Source organism: Pogoniulus pusillus, chromosome 24, assembly GCF_015220805.1.
Source record: "Pogoniulus pusillus isolate bPogPus1 chromosome 24, bPogPus1.pri, whole genome shotgun sequence".
NCBI lineage: Eukaryota > Metazoa > Chordata > Aves > Piciformes > Lybiidae > Pogoniulus > Pogoniulus pusillus.
In genome coordinates, this window is record NC_087287.1 from 16,187,175 (window position 1) to 16,213,484 (window position 26,310).

The 26,310-nt window shown below is 39.1% G+C and overlaps 1 protein-coding gene across 2 annotated transcripts in view; it reads right to left on the reverse strand.

Annotated features, from left to right (window-relative positions):
* The window catches only part of SPON1 (spondin 1), a 346,266-nt gene that overhangs the window by 117,839 nt on the left and 202,117 nt on the right, over window positions 1-26,310 (reverse strand). For both annotated transcript variants that reach the window (XM_064163805.1, XM_064163804.1), the window contains one exon: window positions 4,752-4,885. In XM_064163805.1, coding sequence (XP_064019875.1) covers window positions 4,752-4,885 — 134 coding nt within the window. The remainder of the gene's footprint in view (window positions 1-4,751; window positions 4,886-26,310) is intronic.

Below are 26,310 nucleotides of genomic sequence, written 5' to 3' on the forward strand. Positions count from 1 at the left end.
TGTTAAGTGTAGTATATGTTTGCATGACAGTGGGCTCACTGGTGCCGTAGTTTTAATAGGGACAAAGAAAATCTATGTGTAAACTGCAGAAATAGTATGATGTTTTGATTAATAAATACTCTTTTTTAGAAGAAGCATAGTCCATCAAAATAAAGCCTTCAGTTACTGACATAAGACAAATCACTTGAGTTAATCATGGACTGAGAAAGCTTTATTTCAGTTCATGTGGTTAGGGGGAAAAAAATAGACTTTAAAACATTCAGTAATAAAAAATGAATGCATTTTTGATGTCATCAACAGTGACACTGTTTCATGTTTTGAAAGGTAATCGAATTATGACTCTTATGATTATTTCTATTCCCTTCCTCTCTGTTCCCCCTCAAAAACTGACAATGGCATTGAAGTCAAATTAAACATCTGTTTGTAAAATAAACTGGAGTGCTACTGACAGCTGCTGCCGAATTGCAAATGTTCTACAGCTGTCAGGCTGTAAATTAACAATGATTTTCATTTACAAACAGCAAACAAGTAAATTATGGAGTACTTTTTTTTCATTCCTTTCCTTGAAATTTATAAAACATAGTCTCTACTAGAGACTTAGCCAGAAAGAAAGCAGCTTACTGGTTTATTTCCCCACTAACTGGGAGCAAAATTCAGATAAAATCAGATTTCAGTGAATGCACTGAATGCCTTGAATCTTTTGCATTTTCCTTTCAGGACATGTAAACAGAGGTAATAAATATTTGATTTTTTAATTCATTTTTTAATACTATTGAATAAAGCTTTTTCTTTGTTTCTCATGCATCTTTGTAGATCTGTATATACACAGGCACACCAAACTAGCAGACTTTCTGCATAGTTTTGTTTAAAATGCTTACAGATCAATTACATCAGAATTAGGTGGCAGGATTTTTTAGACAGCAATGTTCCTATATTTAAAACAAACTAATTTGCTTTTTCATATGTTTAGAACTCATCTGGAACTCGCTGAAGGATTTCAAGTTCAGGGTGATTTTATATAGATCAGTGTTTTCATTAATAACTTGAATGATGGAACAGAGAGCAAGTTACTGATCACAGACAGCATCAAGCTGTAATTAATGTTAAACAAAGTCTTACTTTTAGATAAGGGGAATTATTTGCACAAAGACAAAAAGGAAAAAAGCCAATGAGAGAAGTATTTGATAGCAGGATGAAGGAAGTTTAGTGGATCAGAAGCTGACACAAGGAAATGCAACTCTTATGAAAACCAGCAAATGCTACAGTGGAAGCACTTTCTCTTAGACCTTTTACAGTTATGTAAGACATATGCCCCACCTTCCAGTCTGTATATACTGCAATATATTCAAGTCAGCAGCCTAGGAAGAGAGTCCATTCTGTTTTGACAATTCTTTAAAGAACTTTGGATAGTCTCCAAAGACTGAAATCAACACATATTGGTAATAAAAGCTATCCACACTCCATCACACACAGAAAAAAAAAAAAGACAAATGCAGAGGGCTTCTGTTTCCTTTAAAATGCAAGGTTTCAGAGTTTTTCCATGACGACTTTGGGCAGCTATTTCAAATAATAACTGCTTTCAGACTTCTGGTTTTGTCATATCATTAAAGCTCTCACAAATGACAGAAGGATTCTGAAAACTGCACCCGATATTTCTATGCTGTTCTATGGGAGCTGACCATCAAGAAGGTTTATAAAGAATGCTGACTGTAAACTAATTCAGATGTGGTCAAAGCTTTATGTATGAAAGGAAAAATGTAACTGTTTTTAGTGCCAAAACCATAGCAGTGATTGCTAGGTATGGTGCCATTCGGGACTGCACCGCAGCACAAATTAATACCACGATATAATGTTCATTTGTGGTATCAGCAACTTGTTATAACAGTGACTGTTTCATTATTTCTTTGAACTGTTCTCAGGAATGGAGAAGTCACTTACCCTTTGAAGTCAATAAAGCAACCAAGCTTTTATTTTTCACATAATATTTACCAGAAAGTACCTAACAACTTCCTTTTAATTTCAACAGCAGATGTACACCTGAGATACCACCAACTGACAGTAAATAAGGGGTCATAGAATCATAGAATCAACCAGGTTGGAAGAGACCTCCAAGATCATCCAGCCCAACCTAGCACCCTGCCCTATCCAATCAACTAGACCATGGCACTAAGTGCCTCATCCAGGCTTTTCTTGAAGACCCCCAGGGACGGTGCCTCCACCACCTCCCTGGGCAGCCCATTCCAATGGGAAATCACTCTCTCTGTGAAGAACTTCTTCCTAACATCCAGCCTACACCTACCCTGGCACAACTTGAGACTGTGTCTCCTTGTTCTATTGCTGGTTACCTGGGAGAAGAGGCCACCCCCCACCTGGCTACAATGCCCCTTCAGGTAGTTGTAGACAGTAATAAGATCACCCCTGAGCCTCCTCTTCTCCAGACTAAACAGGCCCAGCTCCCTCAACCTCTCCTCATAGGATTTGTGCTCCAGGCCCCTCACCAGCTTTGTTGCCCTTCTCTGGACATGTTCCAGCACCTCAACATCCTTCTTGAATTGAGGGGCAGTACTCAAGGTGTGGTCTGACCAGTGCTGAGTACAGCGGAAGAATAACCTCCCTTGACCTACTGGCCACACTGTTCCTGATGCCAAAAACTTTTCTCTTCCCCTTGAACTTCACTTTCTAAAACCTTTCAGCTGCCCAAACCAATTTTAGACACTGGTGTCAGTCAGCTAACCTAGATCTATACTGTCGTTTCCCTTTTATCTTGGTACTTACTACTGATGCACCTTGCCATCAGGCTGAGAAGGTATATGCCACCAGTCATTTTTCAAGGCAATTCTGACTACATTACTTTTTGGAGCCTTTCTTGAGCTGAGTTACTAAGGCAAGCACCTGACTGTAAACAACAGTGTTGGACAACCAGTATGACTTGACCAACAAAGAGAAGAAACATTTATCAAGGTTCTTGCAGTTGGTGGTATTTTACCACATTCTTTTGCTGACAGAACCTAGGCAGGCTCCTGAACCCACTTCAGCCACAGATGTGTAAGTTTCAGTAAGAAAAGCATAGTTCCCGGGTTGATTGTTGTGGGGGTTTGTTTTGATTCATTTGGGGTTTGGACTTTTTTTTTTGCTTTATTTTGGTTTTTTTTTTTTTGGTTGGGTTTAGGTTTTTTGTAATGCAAACTCTGTTCAGGACAGTAATGAAAAAGAAAATCCATCAGCCTGTGTTATTGTATATCACTGTTGGATTAAAGTTTAAACCCTGTCTCTTTAAAACTGCATATAAAACATCATCACCTTACTATTACACTACTGCAGTAGTAAATGCCTTAAGGATTATTTGCCATGCAACTAAGAGGGAGGCAGTACTGAGGGGAGATGTAAACATCTTTACTGATAAACAGCTCAGCAACACTGAAAGAATCTTCCTGATTGCTGAAGGAGCTCTCATAAAGCTCCATATATACAAACTCTCACACTGCCTGCCTCAGCAGCCAACAAGCAACAGGTTTCACATTTTTACTGCAATGCAATGTACACTCATCTGTCCTGAGCTTAAAAAAATACTCTAAGTGCATTTCTCGACTCCTTCAGTGCACATTAAAACAGATAGTCTGAAACACAGTGATTTTATTGATATTGAGAGGCAGCAGGTAGAAGCACACTGCCAAAGACTTGAGAATATTCCATAGCCAGTGTCAGGACAGGGGCTAGATCATCCTCATAGATGTGGAAGAGGAGGGTATTTGTCCTGCACCAATCAGCAAAAGGAGAAGGAAGGTGAAGCACAGAGTGAGAGGAGAGCAGCTACAGACCAGTTTTGCTCATGGCAATTTGCAGCCTGCTTAGAAATTTGTTGCAATTTTAGAAACACATTTTTCCTGATTTAGCCTGAATTATCCTCAGCACAACCTTTGTGCTGGCATTTCCTTGAAAGCCTAGAGGTATTTTGTCTTTAAAAGGTATCCCCAGAGCAGATAAGACTTAAAAATTTTAATCTACTGCAGGGCACACCTTAGCAACTGCAAAAGCTTATCCTAGGCATCGATTTGAAGCAAGCAAAGAAATCATAGTTGTCCTTGCACATTTGACCAATCTGTCAACTATGACAAGCAAAATCTTAAGAGACAGGACAATGCTTCTCCAGTAGTTTCCTCTGATGGAAAGAAGTATTCTATAGACAAATGAGTGGTCCTACCACAAAGTGCACCTAATGTTACCTGTGTCTATTGCTTAAAAAGAATGAACAGATGCTTTGGAAGTAGATTGTAGAAATAACAGGAAAACATCAACAAACAACCAGCAGCTCTGAAAAGAAGTCATTCACCTCCAAACAAACATAGTCTTTTACAGATAAAGGTCTGTCTACATGTTCTGACTCTACAGAACATCCCTATTAATCATCACAACTGTGATCATGGTTTTTTTAACCCAATCTCAACCAGATGGATGCAATTTTGATCTTTAGTATTTGGTGCTTTTAGTTTTTTTGGTGAAATCCAGGCTAAAACCTACTGAGTTCAATTAGGATTACCAATTCAGTGATAGTTGAATACAACTTGCAGTAACTTCTGAATAGTTGGGCTTTAAGTTGTTAACATTTAACTGTGCAAGTAGAACTACTCTTGGTCAAGTGAGTCAAAGGAGAAAAGAAGCACCTATGAAATGCAGAAGTTCTTAATAAATACTAGACTTACTATTAATTGACTAACTTTAATAGTTAGTTAAATATGCCTTAAAATACTTACTTCAGAATTACACAGCCTGTCCCGGCAGGAGGGGCCGTCCAAAACACCTGGATGCGTGTTCTTCGTCTAGGAGTGCTCTCAGTAACAGCAACAGGGCAATTACTCATGAACTGTGTTTCTTCTTCATCTATGATCTAAGGAAATATAGAGAGAAGAATGTGAAAAGATAAAGATAGCTGAAGTCTCTTGAATATGTTTTGTCAGTTCATGTTTTCCTTTAGTAAGATTACTCATAATACTCTGCTTAGCTCAGCACTGCTTGGGTAGATTTTATTTATAACATGCAGAAATAAAAACCAAAAACTCCACAAAATAAAGACAGAAGAATAATTCAATTCTAGGAAAGCAGAAGTTAGATCTTTCTGTGCATGGCTGCAAATAACTTTTTTTTTTTTTTTAGATTCTGATTAATGGACCTTCCTACTGAAATTAATAAAAGATGTATAATTTCAGTTATTGGTTTTATTATGGCAACTGGTGAGGGCAGACAGGACATGCCAGAGAAGAAGAGGCTGCCATGTATTTAATTTTTGCTTGCTTTTCAGACTAACCTCTAAACAGTTTTATTCTTACACACAGTATCACACACAGTATCATCAGGGTTGGAAGAAACCTCACAGATCATCAAGTCCAACCCTTTACCACAGAGCTCAAGGCTAGACCATGGCACCAAGTGCCACGTCCAACCTTGCCTTGAAGTGCCCCAGGGACGGCGACTCCACCACCTCCCTGGGCAGCCCATTCCAGTGGCCAATGACTCTCTCAGGGAAGAACTTTCTCCTCACCTCCAGCCTAAATCTCCCCTGGCGCAGCCTGAGGCTGTGTCCTCTCGTTCTGGCGCTGGCCACCTGAGAGAAGAGAGCAACCTCCTCCTGGCCACAACCACCCCTCAGGTAGTTGTAGACTTGAGGTATAAAAAGACTCTCCAGGTCAAAAGAGGCAACATGGGAACCATAATCATCTCTAACTCAGAGACTGTTACATATTTTTGCCTTTTTAATTGGTTGATGTTTAACAGAAAGATTTAAGTGGTACAAGTCAACACCAAACCAGAGGCTGATTTGGAACTGATGGTGTTCCAAGAATTTTACTCAAAAGTGCTTGAGACACTTTTTCACTACATATGCATATTAATCCTGCAGTTCACTACATCTCACAGAAAATTCAGCAGCAGCTGCCAAGCTTTATCTGGGAACAGTCAGTGTTGTGGTATTGTAGAATATTCCTTCAGAATTATTCAGTGGTCCGCTTTCACGATAAAGCCACAATTCACACTAAACTGGGTCAAGATTTAGGTAATGAATGAGAAATCAGCTGACTGATTAGCTAACTAAACTCAACTCTGAGGGAGAATTCCATTTCTAATAACACGCACAATTTTTCCTGGTTGCAATTTAGAAGTCTTCTGGCAGTAAACATAAACACATATTTTGACAGAAAAAGAGTGGCAGTATCTATAGTTTGACCAGATCTGCTTCAATGAGTAGGCATCTAAGTTGTGAGCCACTGAATCTGCCAGCATTCCAAAACACTTTTCGCTGAGTCAGCAAACAATCCTAGTTTTCTACAGCAGAATAAAGGAGTACTGGCCCAGTAGAGCACTGAGAAACTCTATTTAGCTGGTCAATAGGGTAATGGTTAATGAGTTTTAAATCCCAAGCTATTAATACTCTTCAACATTTTAATGCTTAATAGAATCTGTGTAACTAAACACAATGTGTACAGCTACCACTTTGCTAGATTTTAATTAACGCGAAGCATGGCATCTAGTGTAGGCTTAAGTTGGCACTGCACAGTTTCTATTTTCATTTTATAGTATTCAATGCACTTAGCTCAAGTGCCACAAAATCCCTAATCTACAATTCTGTTGTTGTATTTGTTCCATCTGCATTATTCCTGCAACAGCAAAAGAAAGCAATAAAATGCTTTACTTATCTCTCAGAAAGGTTGTCTCAACTTACTCAAGACCATATCAAATGATCTTTTGTATACATCTCTCTGTGTAATCCTTTCTCTATCAAAACCCAGTTCTGGTGGAAGTTTTGAGTAAAGAATGGATGATTTTACACCATCTCATACAAAATGAAATACTCCTGTACTTCATACAGAAGTAGGATAATTCCCATTGGTGGCACTCTTAGATGATCTGAAAGTTCTTAACAGAACAGTTTTCCTAGAAAAACAAATACTGCAGGTTACTGTACTAGGGTCTTACACTAGCTCCATGAGTTTTATCCAAAACTCACATTCTTGGATAAAAACTTCAGAATTACGTTCAGGTCAGGAAAGTCTAAGAACTTACAGGTATGTAAACACTTGACAAATGACCAGACAAAAGCTGTTCAACATCCATCAAGGAATCTTTCACCTGTGTTGTTTTTCCCCCAAATCTAGTTTAGCTTGTCTGACACAAACTTCATGTGTTCCTGAGAAGCCCAACTGAAATGAACCCATCCTCTCAAATTAGAGAGTTGCTATTTTCAGTTAATCAGAACTTTACTGTTTCCCTATCTGTAGATATTCCTCCAGCAGTCACCATTATAGACCCATTTATGATGTATTAATATTTTAAGTAAGTTTTTGTCTCCATGTGAGTCAACCCTGCTTTTTCCAATTAAAGTAAAGTTAAATGGAATCACAAAGAACACCAAAACCAAATCCAACAACTAACAGCTCAGGAAGGAGCTGTGTGCAACTGTGAGTAGTTACTACTCAGATTTCTGGCTACAGCAAAATTAGAACATGAAATAGTCGTTTGAATTCCAGATAGTTATTATTCTGGAACATATCCATGCCCTTTTCCAGCAGCAACAAAAGAACATAGAGATACAGGGATGTTTTCCACTTCCTGCAACCCAGTAAATCATAACATTTTCTCAAGGAATACAGATGCCTGTAATGAAATCATTTAAAAGTTCTGATTGCATTTTAAAACATAATTCTGGAAGTACAGGAAGTAGTTGAACCTTGAGGCTAAATTACAATTTCCTGCATCACTAACTATCAAAGCACAAAGACTTAGGCAATAAGGGTCTACTGGGAATAAATTTGTCCAAAAAGAGTTCTGTCCAGAAAGCTTCTGCCTAATTTTTCTTCAAAGACACTTAATTTTGACTGAACACAGTGAAGAACTCCTAACCCAGTTGAAAAAGTTCAAACACCAGTTAATCTGTGAGGATTAAAGAATATTTTACATTAATTTAAATAAAGCAAAGAATTATCCATATTCTAGGACTTCAGATTAATATAAACCCATCTCAAACATATTGCTTAAAGATGAGTTTTTTCTCCAGGTGAGTGCAGGCTTTATTATTTATTAGAAATTCTTAGAGGTGCTAGAGAAAGGGCTCGGTACTGACACAACAGGATTCCAAATGGCACAATGTTTTAGGGTGGTGGGTGATACTATGACATTCTCACATAACACAGGAGAACACAACAGTGCACTGGCCAGTCTTAGGGGGAAAAGAGATATATAGTCTTTGAAAAAACACAGTCCTGATTTTTCTTCTGGAATTGAGTCAGAACACATACGCACGAGGGAAAGAGTTGGCAGGACAAAGGCATGCAGATTAAAATGTAGCATTTGCAAAATTACAGCTTCTAAACCCCAGGTTATCTGCAATGGGAAGCCTTATGTTTTCAGGGATGGGTGAGCAAATTAACTACATGTTGGACAAAAATCCCCAAAACTAAAACAAACACTCGTCCAAAGAATCTGAGGTCTCAGAGAAGGCTCTCTACGTGACCCATTCTTTAGAATCCACAAATTAAGTCTTAATTTGGTTTTTGCTGTGGGTTCTCTCCCCAGTTATGACTGTAATATTATTGGACCAATTCACTGTTTCAGGGAAACTAGGGTAAAACCTGAACAAGACTCTTGGGAGCTAACCCAGATTTGAACGAGTGTCAGGAAAAGAGAATTTAGCTGAACTTGGGTAAATTTACAAACATGGAAGTAAGGATATTAGAAAGGAGAATTTACCAGCTCCAGGCTCGGTATTGCATTCTTTACATATTCCAAACATTGATGAAGTTCAGGACAAGTTTTGTGTGTTCCTGGAAAGCAGGACTGGCTAAGCTCAGTAGTTAAACAGATGAATGAGTGGTTTTCTTTTCTCAGAACTGGAACATTTCATGCTGAGAGAAAGAGGTTGCTATCTGCTTTTGATTTCTATAAACTGTTACTCAAACAAAAGCAGTTGTCCTCTATCATCAGATTTATATCAGCACTAAAAAAGCAGTCAAAATGCTATACATCACAAAAAGGAACTAGTATCAAGTACAATAGGAGGATAAGTTACATAAATCCCCTACTGGCTTTTGTCCACTTCCTCAGTTTAAAACACTGGCTAGGATCTTCAGCACTGCTTCTTGTTCTGTGGACATATCATCACTTTCCACCCACTGAAACAGCTGCATCCTCCTGGAACAACTGAGTTAAAACAGAACAAACCCTCAAAGCTCACAAGATAAGCCTTTTTGTGGGTAGTTTTCTTCTTTGGAAGATCTAAGATGGAGTCTGTCTACCAGAACACTGCAAAAGTATCTTCTTCTAGAAGAACTTTTAGCATTATAAAAAAGATTTGGCAATCATATTTGGCCTTTAGGGATTAATCTAGAACATAGCTTATTATTTGGAATGGAAAACAATGTACAAAGGTAGTTTAAAACAAAAAAAGCTACATCAAAGATATACTTCATAAAACAACTTTGTCGACTGACAGAGTACCTGGTATCAGAAGAATCAGAACTGGGACTTTTTATGAAGTGTCAGTAATCAGTCTTGATGCAGGCTATGACTCAAAGGTGTACAGCACCAAGGAGCATTATGTGCTCTCAGTAAGGTTTGCCATTAGAATAGAATCAACTAGGTTGGAAGAGACCTCCAAGATCATCCAGTCCATCCTATCACCCTAGCCTTATCCAATCAACTATCCCATCTTCAGCACTGCACCAGAAAACTCAAATTGACTGATAAATAGCCACACCTCAGAGCACTGGAGAAAAGTATGCAAAGCTATTGAAGAAGTGCATTGCTAAAATGCACTTGCAGATTAGCACTATGTTCTAGCAACTTCTGTAACTGAAAATCAGATTTAGTTCTATAATCATTACCCTCTCCATCCATTTGCCTCTGTGTGTCCATCTACTTGCTCATTTTACTTTTTTTTTTCCCATTCCAGACATAAGGTAGTTGGAATCATGGCAGGGGCATGTAAATGTGGAAGACTCTTCCAGTTTCATAAAGATCATGCTTTTAGGGGATGCAAAAAGGAGAGGACAGGGATGCAAAAAGGAGAGGACAGGGATGCAAAAAGGAGAGGACAGGGATGCAAAAAGGAGAGGACAGGGATGCAAAAAGGAGAGGACAGGGATGCAAAAAGGAGAGGACAGGGATGCAAAAAGGAGAGGACAGGGATGCAAAAAGGAGAGGACAGGGATGCAGGATAATTAATCTTCCAAGAAACGAGGGGGCAAAATCCTCAAAACAAAGCAACAAACAACCCCCCCAAACCAACAACACAACCCCCAAAAAAACAAACACAAACCCCAACCCAACCATCTTTGTGAGATACATTCCTTGGCAAAGTATTTTAATTCTGTCCAACAGTCCTTCTTGAAAAGGAGCTATCTGAACAGTGTGTTCATTGCTAAGAAAGGCTATGTTGGATGATCAAGAGTAAAACAAGCTACTGACAGAAATCTGTACAAAAATTTTATGCATTAAAGTATCTAAAAAACTTACTATGGAGAATCTAATAGTCAGACTGTATTGCACATCGCTTGACAGTCTTAACAAGCATAAGAGCTATATTACACTTATTGTAGGGCAGGGAATAGGGCTGTTCTAAGACGCAATCCAGACAAAAGGAGGAAGACAATAGTTCAATATGATGAGAACCTGAAGTGCATTGAAGTACTCCACTGTCAGCTGTTACACTAAAAAGCCTTTCCTGTCTGAGAGACTATGGAAAGCTTAACAAAACAGCAATTTCCTCTTTACTTAATTCAATATATATGAAAAAAAGACACGTATATTGGCAGAGACTGATAACAGTAACTTGACAGCATCTATTAAAATGTTTTAGTGTTTAAGTCTGCTTAAGTCTCAGTTAACTTAATGTTGCAAAGTGTTCAAGTTATTATAACCTAAGGCTTATGCTGAAGGCTTACACTTGCAAACTGAAAAGGGCCAATTAAGAATAATCTGTCTCTGAAACTCAAGAGATCAGGGAATATAGATCGTTGTGAATTAAGACAGTTTTCATTGAAGCAGTCGCTATGAGACTTAAGGTCCAAATTTTAATCTTTGTTTTCTATCAGTTCTTCTCCTTAACTGTAAGATTAACATTTCTATGGAATCAGCTGGATACTACTAGTCCTTTTGACAGATAATCCAACTCTTTTTCCAGATAACATACTACTTTTATAATCTCTAACCAAGAAACCATATTAGGCACAGAACACTGTCATTCTCACACCTATCATCTCATTATGTTCCATCTATCACATTTTAAAGAAAGTATCTATTTTGATTAAGATAAATCCTCTCATTTCATGTTTGAAAGATTCTTAGTAAATACTAAACTCCAACAGGCAAAGTGCAAAATGCTTTTAAAATGTTGTCATATTATGAAACCACTTCAAATATTCTAGTTTCTGAATACATGCAGTGCTACTCAACAGTCCTCAGCAGAAATGGGAAATCACTTCCCATTTCTGAACTTGCTTTTAACACCTTGGTACACAGAGATTCAAAACGCCAAGAGAGTGCCCTGGCATAATCATGAGAGCATGCCAACCAGTTGCAGCACTAGGAACACCAGCACAGATAAAGGGTGTAAAGGAACTTGGGTGCTTTTGTACAAAAGCAATGAGTTGCCCTGTGCCTTGCATGACAAAAGGCTTAACTTTATATTCTTCAAGCTTTGTGTCTACACAGTCCCTTTTACAACGTTTGAAATGATGTATAAGGATTCTGAGAAAGACTGATCATGTTTGTTTCAAAGAAACAGGACTTTGAGCTCAGCTTGATGTATTATCACATTAGACCTAAATCTGCAGTAAATTTCTGACCTCAGTACTCTATGCTGAACAACTCAAACACATTAACTTGTGGGTGGGTTCCCCCCCCCCCATTTTTTTCCATTAAACTAGGCAGTAGCTAAAAGGCTGAAGTTGCTTTTCGGTTAAATCAGGGTTCATCTGTGGTCTACACAGCTTACATTTGGAAGCATGAAACAAACAGATGAAAAGCAAGTAAATTTTATGAACACTTAGTCAAATAAAAATGAATAAATATTACATTCAAGACTCAGTTCCAAGAATTAGGAAGCAGAACTGTCCTATTACAGGCCTGTAGCCAGAATAATAACTAGTGAGGATGATAAGAACACTGAGTAAGGCCATGCTGGGGTGATCCTTTGCTGGCCTCCTGTACTAATCAGAGCAGTCCTCTAGCTGCAGTTCCCTTCACCTAAGCTACAGCCAACCCAAATTAGCAGCTGCAGCAAAACAATTCCCAAATTAAAAAATAAAGAATGGCACACAACCCCACAGACTCCTCGTGGTGGATCTCTCATTTCTCGCCTCCTTTTCACTGGAAGATTAGAGTGCAAGCAGTTTTTTCAAGTTTACAAATTTAAGTCATTTTGGATGAGACTAACCACGATTAACTCCAACATTCATTAGGTAATGCTTTTGCAGAGGGATTATTTTTACTGATAAACTAATGAATATTATTTATTTGGCAAAAAAATCCTACCAATCAAAAAATCTTATCAATCTGATAAGAAGTTTTCACAGGGAAAGAATAACTTTTGATAGGTGGTGTCAAGTGCTTTCAGACTAAAAGAAATGTTGCTTGCTGAAGGGGAAGTGGGGAAGTTTTATATATATATATAAATAAATCTACCCCAATCACAGATTATTAGATAATTACTTGAAAGCAGAACCTTGTACAATTGAACAGTCACTACAGTTAGCACCTTTCATTTAAGATCATAAAGCTTCTGTAAGAATAGCCTTTAAGCACCCAAACAGTTGAGAAATGTAAACAAACAAACAAATAAAAAGAGATTCTTCTGTTCATAATGGCGCAATACTTGAGGGAGAATGTGTGATCTGAATCCATTGTTCCTATGGCTTCTAGAAAGCTCAACTAAGAGCATTCAAGAAAACACAGCCTCCATATCAGAACAAACCACGCAGACTGAGGCGAGAGTCATTACCTTCTAATTACTACATTTTAGTAGTTTGTTAAATTTGGGATTAAATGATAGTGTTGAGGTGTAGCTCTTCCCTTTGAAATTAATTGCATGGCAATCTTTTGAGAAGATGACCATACTTCATGCACTGTTGCCACAACTGCATATTGCCAATATCTTTAGCACCATAATAAGCAATTCATAAGTGAGCGCCAGAGAAATATTTCCTGTGGACTCACACAGAAGACATGGACCTTATCTTCTGCCCACACAGATGTTTCTCATTTCTGTATCAAGGAACTCCAGGGCTTTTTGTCAATTCAATTTAAAACTCAGGAACTGCCATTTTTATTTCAGGAACAATATCCCAGATAAGAACATGGTTACAAGATCAGTCAATCAAAGGAAAAAGAATGCTAACGTCGAGGAGACACCTAAAACATCAGATAAGGCAGAAACGTTGTACTGGCTGGCCAAATGACATATATAGCTTTTCTACTGAAGCCATCTTTCTATGTCTCAGGTTCTCCCTGCAGAGTGATGATAACAGTCTGCCTTCCTCCCCAACCTTTCTCTGTCTCACATTTATCAAAGCGTTGTCAGACAAAGGAACTTTGCACTCCACAAAGTCATAATCAGAAAAAGTGCAACATGGACTTAAACTTAGATGGGGCTTCCTTATTAATATAATCAATAATACTATTGATTGTATGATTAAGAAGTGACACTTTTCTGCAATACAGCATTTGATAGCAAAGTACAAAGGAAATGTTCCTTCCTGTATTAGGTACACCAGAATTGCTGAAAGTCACTTGAAATACATAGAAGTGTGAGGCTGTGCACATTACTGGCTCAGCATTTCTCATTGCTTAGCTTGTTCAGGCTTCTCATTTATCCTTCATTGGAGAAAATATTACATGACTCAGCATTATGAATATACTGCCAAGAATAGCTACCTCACTTGGACCTCTTCATTTAAAAGTTAAGAAGGGATTTAAGGATTACAGAAAATATATCATTTTAATAGCATTACTGTCCTGCTTGGTGTTGGAGCTTTGAAGCATCAGCAGCTCTGGCACATCTGCTATTCGTGTTCCTCGTCAACGTCTCAATGCCAAAATACACATCCCAGCCCAGCTCAAGCAGATTCCACACAAATTCCCATAGCTTTCAGATGACTGTGTACAGAACATAATCTGTTTCAGAGAGACTTAATCCACTGCTAAATCCACATTTAGAACAAAAATACTGGTCATCTGGAACTACAGGCTTTATGCAGATAAATTTAAGAAGGTATTTACCTTACTTAAAAGAACTCTCAAATCTTTTGCTTAACAATTTGCATCAATTGTCAGATCAGGACCACTGCTCATGCAGAAGAGATGCAAAAAGTCAGGAAGAGCTTGCAGAAGTGCACTGACAGTAGTTGTGAGCGAATAGAAAGCCCTCACGTCCTTTGTGTGTGTATGAGTGTGTGTCCACACATAAGGCTGCTACTCCTCTTACTTTTGATATGCTGATGAACTCCTAACGCACAGATTCTCAGTTTCTTTCCTTAGAGGGCTTCACAGGTTACACAGTCTATCCAGGAACAATTCCCCAGCCTGCCTCTGTGCCCAAAGTTTTCTATAAAGCCTAATTTCACATTACCTAGAGTACTCTTCTGGTAAATTAAACAGGCTTGCTGAGAGTTTCACAGAAATCAAAAAGCTGTGCTTTCTGAAGCAGAATCCTCTCTTACTGGAGAAGAGAAAGACACACTGCAGTCACCCCAACAGTGAAGCCATAGCTTGGCAAAAAGAGATTTGTAGGTTCTCTTCAAAACCCAAACGGGTTAAGTGCTGTGACTAAACCAAACTCTCACAACAACAAATATTATAACTACATTTGTATTGTATTGGACAAGTTTTCTAAACAGCCCCTGGCACAAAATGTTCATTATGAGAACAAAGCAATGACATGTATGTCAAGAAAGGGAAGTGTCAAAAGTTGCCTGTGAAGGGGGTTTATTTCAAAGTTCTATTTTTTCTGGAATTGATCATTGTTGTCTTCATGGTATAAAGTGGTGCAATCCTCCTAAAGGAAATAAATATGCAGAAAGCAAAGACTGAAAACAAAGAATTTTGGTAAAGGTTTATAATAAAATTTTTCATGGCTGTGTGAACTGAAGCACTCTAAAAGCTGTAAACTGAAATGGAACTCTACCAAAGGGTACTGGGACACAGATTAACACTAGAAGGAATATGAAGAGCTAAGAATCTGAAATACATAACTGGGCAGTTTTTAATCTGAGAACAGAGTGTACTCCAAGATGATGTAAATTCAACATAGGTGACACGATAGTCTAACCTGCCTCTGTAAACATTTGCAGCATGCAAACACAGAAGAACTAGAAGTAACACAGGTTTCCACTGCAGCAACTAAAGACTGTCCAGCAGGTCGTCTCTAACTCAGGAGAAGGTTCATGCTGTCTTTCACCACTAAAGCTGAATTTTGGGTAGTTTCAACGTTATTCTGAATTATTCTCAAAAACACCAAGCCACCAAAACTTAAAAGCTGGATAAACCTCTAAGTCAGAAATCTGGATCAGTTATTTTTCTATGCTTTAGTATCTTTTTCAATTTAATCTCTACAAATTTTGCACAAGTACCTGAGAAAAGCATATGAAGACAAGGTTAATAAAGCAGCATGGAAGAAACCTGGCTCAAAAAAGGAGCATTATATCATCCAGTTCACTAATCCAAAATACACATTAATGATGCTGTTTCTGATTCTGTGCCAGCAGCAAGAACCAAAATATAGTATGTATCCAAAGCTATTTATTGGTTTAAGTGACTAAGACTAGAGTGCTAAGAGAGTATTTGAAGGAGATAGAATCAACCAGGTTGGAAGAGACCTCCAAGATCATCCAGTCCAACCTAGCACCCAGCCCTAGCCAGTCAACTACACCATAGCACTAAGTGCCTCATCCAGGCTTTTCTTGAACACCTCCAGGGACAGTGCCTCCACCACCTCCCTGGGCAGCCCATTCCAATGCCAATCACTCTCTCTGCCAACAACTTCCTCCTAACATCCAGCCTATACTTCCCCTGGCACAACTTGAGACTGTGTCCCCTTGTTCTGTTGCTGGTTGCCTGGGAGAAGAGACCAACCCCACCTGGCTACAATGTCCCTTCAGGTAGTTGTACACAGCAATGAGGTCACCCCTGAGCTTCCTCTTCTCCAGGCTGCACACCCCCAGCTCCCTCAGCCTCTCCTCATAGGCCTTATGTTCCAGGCTTCTCACCAGCTTTGTCACCCTTCTCTGGACACACTCCAGCACCTCAAAATTCAAGAGAGATATTGAGTTTTGTCATTTTAATTCAGTAGTAGGGTGGAATAGATGCATACCTGCACAACAGCTACCATTACTCAAATGGCTTTTAGGGACCCAATGTACCAACAGGATTAGAGCATGTTCTCATGTTTTAAAATCCCCATGTTGTACTTTACAGTCACAGTTGGAATGTTAAGCACTTCACATTTGTTATCTTATGCATGGACAGTATTTACATGCAAGATGACAGACGACTATTTAAACCTTGTATGTGAAGAGAGAACTCCTACAGTTCAATTGTGGCTCAAGTGTGCTATGTCTTCTTGAGTAAGTAGCTTCCATGTTTACTCTTCTGTTAAGTGGATAATGATAAACCCACATTCTAAAAAAAAAGTTTATGGGCTCTAATTTAGGCAAAAAAAATTTGAAATGTTCAGCAGAAAGGGAGCATAAAAGCATATCTGAAAGCTATATTACATCCATAAATGTAAATGCAAATCTAGTAGCACTGACAGCAGAAAATAATTAGGACAAGATTCAGGGAGTTTAATGGAATAGAGATTTAGCCATGATTTCTCTAATTCCATACGAGTGGTGTGTATAGAGCCAAGTATCTTAAAACCATTGAGTTTAGATTTTTACCCTGCCTATGTATCATCCATGTGTTTAATCTTGTAATGTTCCTTCTCATATCTGTATCATTCTGGTTTGGCTCAGGCATAAACTAACTAGGGTTTTTTTTCTGTTGTATATGATGCACATGGATGTAAAAAGATGGGCAGAAACGGCCATACTTCAAGACCAGCTTTCACACAGGTTGAATCAGGTTTGTTATTCCCTAAAAGAAATGGTAAACCTCTTCCATGGGCAGCAGAGGCAAAGGGGCTTTGAAACTTTAAGTACACATTGCGATGAACACTACATTCTTTCTGTGGAAGCTGGTAGTTGCATAACATCTGCACCACAAACTAAGCTGGTTGTTCAATACAGTTTGCAACTAATATAATCAGACGAGCATCAGATGAACAAGGGGGAGGGGGGGGAGTTAATACATAAAAAGTTTTGAGTGGGTAGCATTCAGAAATCTTTATAGATGTCTTACACAACCTCTAAGGAAGCATTCCAAAGTTTGGAGCATACTGTGTTTGAAGCTAAGACTATTACATAATCCCACTATCTAAATATATCATAACCCATTTCTAATTCATATAAGTATTTTGTATAACCTTTCTGGATAATAAAACTAGGTCACTGCAAGAATCTCAAAGGAAGCCAAGAGACTGTACAGCCAAAATACCACTAGTCCTACGCATGCAAGAAATACAGAAAACATTGGCAATTAGCTTAATAATACTGGGGTTTATCACAATGTGTGGGCAAATTTTCTTCACAGGTAGGATTAGTGTGGGGGGTAATTAATTTACTAACTGCAGGTTATTGCTTTATTCCTGCGCCTGGAATTCCCACACAATCACACACAGAGAGGACAGAGCAAAAGGACCACCAATAAGAGGTGAAGTGCTGCCTTAGCAACCATTTAAAATACCTCCTCCAGAAAACAAATCAAACAAAAAAATGCACACGGAAAAGGAAGCTGAAAATGTTTTTCTGTTAATGGTATAAAACAGGTAACTGATTTTCCTGTGAAGGTGACTTATTGCTCTAAGAAGTATAAAGTATTTCTCTATTTTCAGGACTTTGTGCACTCACTCTCCCCTTCTCTGTTTTCCTCTTTGAAAAGCAGTATTTTAGCTAAAATATGTTTGTGACAAATAGGCTACACCAAGCAGCATCAGGTGTAACTAATCCTCCCATACTGCAGAAACAGCTTTACTCATACAACTGACACTGAAAAAAGAAAGAGGGGGAAAAAAAAGAAAGAAAAAGATTAAAAGACTTTCAAGAGAACAAACCCCTGATGTGTGCCTGACAAATCATGAATAAACACTGGTAATGCCCTAAGGAACCTCTGCTGTACTACTGACTGTATTGAGGTATAAAAATCATTAAAACTCGTAGAACAGTACCTATTAGAACTACTTCTAACATACTCATTCTTTTAAGTGTTTCTTTTGAAAAGAAATGCAGGTCCAAATGAGCTGTGCCCACCCACAAGGAAAAAAAAAAAGACCAAAAAAAAAACCCCACAAAAACAACAAAAAAGGGAACCAGGCAAGAACAACAGTGTCTCAATTCACATAGATGAGAATAATTGGAGCCCAGTTCAATCTGTGAAGTAAACACAAGCAGGATGAAAGCTTTTCAATTTACACCTACAGCCTACAAATTAGTAAGCAGTCTGGTAGGATGAGCTTGCCAGAGATTGCATAATAACTCTACCCACGGTGACAATGCAGGGAACGGGGAACAAAATGGTAGCTCTATACCAGCAGGGAATTTCCCTTTCTAATTACTGAGTGCTATCAAAAGTATTAAGAAGAGCCAAACATTAGCTTTTGTGCAATTTGAGCAGGAATTTCTGTGCTACTGTCAAGCTATTTTCATGTGAAAATTAATTTTAATATGCTGGCATTTTATTAAAAATAAATAGGTACTAAAATTACAATATATTCAGCAAATATTGCTTGAGAATTTGTGTGTTAATGTTTTATCCTTTTTTAAGGAAAGCTCAACAGATAAACAGTAATAATGGCTTCTTAATATATCTTGCCCATATAGGCAAGTGAATATATAATGAATACCTATGATTGAAAGCAAAAATACCTAAATTCTGCTTTTGCAGTGCGTGTACATTCACATCCTGCCCCTTAGATAACCATAAGGAAAATGAACACATGATTTTCAGTTTTGTCATAGCAAAGAGAGACAGAGCAGAAGAGGGAATGGGTGGAGGCAAACATTTTAACAAGTGTAACTCACTTCTGAGCAAGGTAATTGCTTACAGGTAATTTTGCTGTTCCCTTTTAATGGTTGTTGATGCATAGATTTCCACAGTGGAAAACTCCCAGCAGTAAGTCCTTCCATAAGCACAATTACTTGGAGTAGGATTCAAGATTCATTTCTGGCAAACAATGCATTCTTTCTAGATATATCCTCAAATTTGTAGTGTTTGATTAGCAAGGCAGCCTTGTAAAGCAGCCCTGTAAGCAAATAGCTGTCCTGATGCTAACTAGGATAGAAATGTCATACCATGAGGCTTGAGAAATAATCTGGCTCAGAAGTTGTCTTTGATGAGATAGTATCTACTCATGGCTGTTCTCAGATGTCTCACTGCTAGAGACACAAAAATGAGAGGTTAAGGAAAGGTCTGACTCAGCAAGAGCTCTTTGTATATTAGGGAGGGTCTCAGAACTAAAGGGCCGAGTCAGGAAAGGAGGTGGTTATGTCCCATCTCAAGTGAAATCCAGGTCTCCTGGATTTGTCTGCTGCTGAAGATGACAGTCCTGCACAGAGAACTATTTAGCAGACGAGAACTCATCTATAAAACTATTAGTCTCATAGCAGCAATGATCACAGGCAAGAAACCCACACAGTCAGATGCAGAGGGCAGGCTCGAATCAGTGTGAATGGTTAACAGAATAGTTGTAGGAGGACAGACAGGACAGAAAACAAGTTTCACTCTAGTGGGACTGCTCACAGTGCATGCGACTGAAGAGGCCTTTGAAGAATCTAAGTAGCAGATAAGCACCGAGTACCTTTCTGGAGGGCCTTCATGAATGGAGGGAAATAGCATTCAGGTGATCATTAAGCAGAGGCTGAGATAGACAGCATACAACTAGATGAGATGTGAAGGGAAGTTCAGATGACCAAGTGTAGCCCACCTGTCTGAAGATATCCTTAGGCATAAGTACTTTCCACTAGTGATATTCTTATAGTCACAGACTTTGCAAACCAGGGATGAATAAAGTAACTTCACATTGAAGCAAACCAGCATCATGCTGAATGAGACAAGTTCCTGGAGTTCAGCAAGAACAGATGTGAGAAGAGAAACAAAACTATACAGCTATTTGGTCGAGGACTCCAAATAGTCTCATCTAGCTTAGAGAATGATGACTTCTTAAAGCAACATCCTCTCCTTACAGTTTTCAAACAAAACAGACCACAGAAAATCAAGCATCCTACTCAGAAACACATCTGCATAGTCTCTTGAGTGAAGATCAGCACTGAAGCAAAACATCCAATGTGTTTAGGATAAGCAGGTATGTTTTCCAGTTGTATGAATCCTTCTATATCATTCTGAGGACATCAGATAGATTTCCATTCATGACTGCATGAAATTAAATTACTAAAACCATCTATGAAGGTATATTAGGGTAAGCCATCAAAAGGCAAACCTGTTGAACGTACCAGATTCAAAAGGTACAGTCCTTGCCCTGCAGAGATCTCACATCATTCTGGTGTAAAATAAATACACTGTGATCAGATGACTAATGATCCTGGGTTATTAGGTCATGAGAAAGACCTACCAGAGCAAAGATAATAATCAATTACAGATGTCCAGGACAACAATGGAACTTGAAACTGTGTCCCTTGGCAAACACTGGGGAGTCCCTACCGTTATGAGAAAGGAAACAGTTGTAAAGCAGAAAGCCTGCCAGGGTGGACCATATCTAGGTCTGATAATAGTGCACCGTACAGTCAAGAATAACAAAAGCTAACTACACAGTCACTTAGGTAATGCAAAATTACCTTCTGGATTCAGAAAGCAGTTCTCAAGTCAACTGGCATAGCTAGCAGCACATTTAGTCTGGTAGAAATTAATTCAGCAATTGAGTTGCCATGAGAACTGACTTGCTTCCCTTGACTATGAAGACTAAAGCAAAGATTTTCCCTACAACAGCCATTCATGAACAAGTTAGGTGGGTAAATTCCTGAACTTAGAAGAGTCTAAGTCACTAGACTCTCTCTGAAGACATCAGAGGAAAATAAAGGAGTAAAGGACACCATTTAAATTTAATTGGGAGACTTTCTACTGGCATATCTGTACTTTCCTCAAAAGTCAAGTCCAAAAGACTCACAGTAGGATTTTCTTAATGTAGTAGAAAAGTCCATATAGCCTAGAGAAACTGTTAAGATAAGCCTCCATTACTATCAACACACTCACATCCCACACCCCCACCCCCCAACCACTTTAAGGAAAAAGAAAGCACATTATGAGAAAACACTTTCAACTACAGACATAATTCTGTACTTCTCATTGCTGCCAGGTAGTGCTCACTCGGAGAGAGGTGCCAGAACAAGCACACTTCCCCAGAATAACCCCTCCTTTCAAAGCCCTGTGTCATTATGGGTGCAGCATGGCTGGCCAGATCCATAGCTATCACAGTTACAATTATGGGCAGTGATAGCTGAAGAAGTCCAGATCAGTAAGGAATACCTGATAAAAGCTTTGTAACCTGATGTAAAATGGAAGTGCGAAGAACAGACACTTGCTCTAAGGTCCCCTTGATTGAAACTGACACACTGAAGGTTTTCTGATGCTGCAAAACTTGCAGAGGCAATACTTGAAACATTACATAAGGATAATAGGAGTTAATGAGGTAAGTCATTCTCAGTAGAAGCACAAAGAATCTAGAGTAACTGATGAGTGCCTTAGATGAAGTTGGTAAATAACGAGGGGACTAAAATTCTAGGAAGGAAAGCCTGATGGCAAAATTATGACTTAAGAGAGAGATGCTGAATTTCAATGAACCTGGAGCCTATGTGTATATAGAGTTACAGTCATCCTATAACTAAAGCATCTGGCTCCTGCCAGAGGGTTAAATAGTTTTCTTTAAATTTCACATGGCCCAAGTGAGTCACCCTGTGAAGAAAGAATATCTGACACTGGAGTAACAATGTGTTAAGGAGATGATCAAGGCAAGAGAAGAGAGATGTTTTAAAATACATTCCTTAAGAGTCTCTGAGATAGATATAGCCTCTTAAACACAGCCCAGGGGAAGAACATATAGCTTCTACTGACTGAGTCAGTGGCATCTGCACTCCCAGAACCAGGCCTTGACTCTGAAAGAAATAATTGCAAGCACAAAACTGACCTCAAGTCTGGAAGCAAGACCTGAACAGAGAACCTTCACGAGGTGTCAAGCACCCGCCTGAACATGAGCCAGCAGTGTGCCCAGGTGGCCAAGAGAGCCAGTGGCATCCTGGCCTGCATCAGGAATGGTGTGGTCAGCAGGAGCAGGGAGGTCATTCTGCCCCTGTACTCTGCACTGGTTAGACCTCACCTTGAGTACTGTGTTCAGTTCTGGGCCCCCCAGTTTAGGAAGGACATTGAGATGCTTGAACATGTCCAGAGAAGGGCAATGAGGTTGGTGAGAGGCCTTGAGCACAGCCCTATGAGGAGAGACTGAGGGAGCTGGGATTGGTTAGCCTGGAGAAGAGGAGGCTCAGGGGTGACCTTATTGCTGTCTACAACTACCTGAGGGGAGGTTGTGGCCAGGAGGAGGCTGCTCTCTTCTCTCAGGTGGCCAGCACCAGAACAAGAGGACACAGCCTCAGGCTGCGCCAGGGGAGATTTAGGCTGGAGGTGAGGAGAAAGTTCTTCCCTGAGAGAGTCATTGGACACTGGAATGGGCTGCCCGGGGAGGTGGTGGAGTCGCCGTCCCTGGAGCTGTTCAAGGCAGGATTGGACGTGGCACTTGGTGCCATGGTCTAGCCTTGAGCTCTGTGGTAAAGGGTTGGACTCCATGATCTGTGAGGTCTCTTCCAACCTTGTTGATACTGTGATACAGTCTCAAGTACCAAAGGGCACAGAAGGAGGCTCCCAACACTGACGTGACAGAAGAGCAGACTAGAGCCTCCAAAGGATACAGGGTTAAAAAAAACACCCTACAACTTGAGTGGGATGTTAACATAAGCATAGATCAATTTTTAATTGAAAAGCTTAAGAAACAGTCACAATCATTAATGAAAAACAACAAACTATAAACAAACTTTGTTTCTAAATACAAGAACTGACAAATCATGAGTCTTAGCTAAAAGCCTTTTAAGATAGCTTCTTTCAAAAGGCAGTACATCAGCTGCTTAAAAAGATGTACCATTCACATAAAATGCTGGAACATTGCAACTGAGGAACTGCTCTTCTAAGAGCTTGCAAAAATACCTTTTAATCCTAAGGCTTGCGTAAGCACATCAGCCAACTAAATAATAGCAAAAGAACTCCTCACCAGTCAGCAATCCTCAAAGGCAGTGTTTGGGGCTACTGTTTCAGGAGCAAACTAGAGAAGGAGGACTTAGAATAAAGGGCCAGGTACATCACAACTTCTTCAATTATTCTGAAATGTGTCTGTAAGAACACGACCCTAGCTTTTATAAATGCCATATGTTTCATGAACCACTCACATTTGCTACTGCAGTGCCTGCTTGTGTTTTTGTATTAGTTTTGCACTGGTGGGTCAGTGACCTAAAATAAGAATTTCTCAATTCAATCCAGAGCAAAGGAAGTCAAAAGGACACCTCCAGGAACACTACGATGACGAATGCATTTAACACTAAACTACCACAAAAATAGTGGACATAGATTCTTATGCTAACAACTGCTTATGCCAAAACTGATACAAAGATGTGTCTAAATTCAAGTCTTCATGGCTCGTTCTACTGCTATATGTATTATTTTACAGCCAAGTATGAATTTATGAAATCCACAATTTTTGGTAGGAATAGTGAGGACTTTGAAGGATAGGATTGTAGTTCAGAACTTCCTTGATAAATCAAACAAATCTGTGCACTTAGAAACCAAATTCCCAGATAGAAAATAAGGAATCATAATGCAGGCAGCAATACATGCAGGAAAGGATTTAGGACTTTATCATGGACCTCCTGCACAACACTGGGATGATCCTACAGTAAAGGCAAATTGCATATACTTATAGGATTCTGCACAAAGCAACTGCAATCCTCTCAAGCATCACTGCATCTAAATTCTATATGATTTGATGTCAAATTGACTATTGTGTATAATTCTAGGAAACGTGAGAGTGACCTCTCAATGCTAACTGAAATATTTTAAATCCTTAGCTGTGAGAAGAAAATAAAAAACAACACATGCCCTGTATCACCCTTTCTTCTGCTGAGAAATGCAACTAGGCAAAGGACAGATAAGATGGGCACTTCTCATACACTGCTCAGCTCTCACTTCTGGCTGTGCCTTCTTTCTGGCAGTCTGCTCTCTGTGGCTATCCCTGCCTTAACTCTAATCTGATCAAACCTTATTTCTTCTAACCTCCTCATCATCTTTTTGACATCTCACCTCAGATCTCCAGATTTATCATGTGAGATATATGTGGGTTGATCTGGTTATTTCTGAAGGGAGGGAAAGAGGGAAGAGGAAGGGGGGATTGGGTTCGGAACCCTCCTGGGGACTCTGTTTCTGGGAGTTGTATTGTGTTTATGTATTACATTTATCTTGTATATAACTGCATATATATGGTTGTATATTGTGCTAAGCTGTAAATATAGCTTCATTATTTAACTTCTAGCCATCTGAGTCTAGTCTGGGTGATATTCTTAAGTGTGGGAGGGCAGGTAACACCCAAACCATTACACTGCAGAAAGAGTAAAACTGAAAAAAGATGCCCTACAATGAAAACACAAGAATTTTAACATGAAATAAGTAGAGAGTGTGTGTGGAATTGGAGAGAGAATAAAGACAACTTCAGAATAAATGTCTCATAAGACATCAAGATAATCTCATAAGAAAGCAATTTAACCCCTATTAGTGAAGATTCAGTGCAGACATTGGTAAAGGCTCTAGATTTTCTATCAAATAATTTATTGAAGTCTTTGAATTAATTTTTTTGGTTGTTCTTGAACTCCTCTCTAGAAGAGATCTAGAAAACATCCACCAATAATTTTCTTGGAATATTTATTCTTCCTCTGAGAATAAAGAAGATAGATGAGATAAGGTTTAGCACTAAATTTCTGTTCTACATTATTTACCAGACTACATCTATTACACTGCATGCATATGGTGATTAATATGGCCTATATAGGTAGTGACTATAGGCAGTCAGTGCTGAACTGATGCCCTTGAGTATAATTTGCCTTCAAAGAATTTGCAGACTGTTGCTAAACACTACAGAAGAGAAAGATCAGCAGGCAGAACAGGCCGATGGAACATAATATGCAAAGCTTTCATAGTGCCTCACTGGACCTCTGAGTTCAGCAATTACTACTGGTATAAGTAAGAGCCACATTACTATATCCCCAAACTTCTATGACTGAATTTGGCAACTTCAATTCCCCTGCTATATTTAACATGCTTGCATGTTTTGTGTGGGACAAAGTGATTTGTTTATTTTAGAGCGAAACTGTGCCCTGAGTGTGCTACAAGGAGAAGGAAGTTTGGCTACATTACGTAAAACAATGCCAAAATCAGATTTAAAAGTCTCCATTTTTTTTTTTCAGAGAAAAACAGATTTAGAATGAGGGAATCCAAACTACACTTCTCGAAAAAGGTCTTTATGGCAACTATAAAGGTAAGCAAAAATGTAAAGAAAATAACACCTGTCCCACTAACCATTTTAACAGCTGCGCTATTTACAGGATCAAGACCCTACAGGTTAATGATTAATGAGGATTAGTTTACCTGCCGACTTGCAGAGTCAGACAAGAGTAAATGAGCCATGAGGAGACTGTAAACGGCAGAGCAAAGCCCCTGCAGGGCAAATTCACAGCAACCACTTACTGCGCGTTCATCCTTTGCAAGGGGCTGTAGCACTTAACCTAGTGCAGCCCGGCTCTGACCACTAAATCCAACTTTTTTCCAGCCTGAGTGTACCACATCTATATGAGTCACCGAGATGTTATTTAACACCTTTCTATCCTAATACAAGCCCCTCTGCTGTACTTCGAAGTGAGAGGCCTGTTGATCAGTTACGCACTTCACAGCTGTACGAAATGGAAGCTACAGCACGACCTCAATCTGAGTACTCAGCTTGGATTCAGGTTTTCTCTATGAAAGATACTGCAACCCATACTTAGTGATTTGAAGGTGGCACCTACAGGCTTGAAAATACGGCGTTGTGCAGTCTCTGAGGCACGAGGGGGAAGCATGTGTCTTTTTGGGTCAACT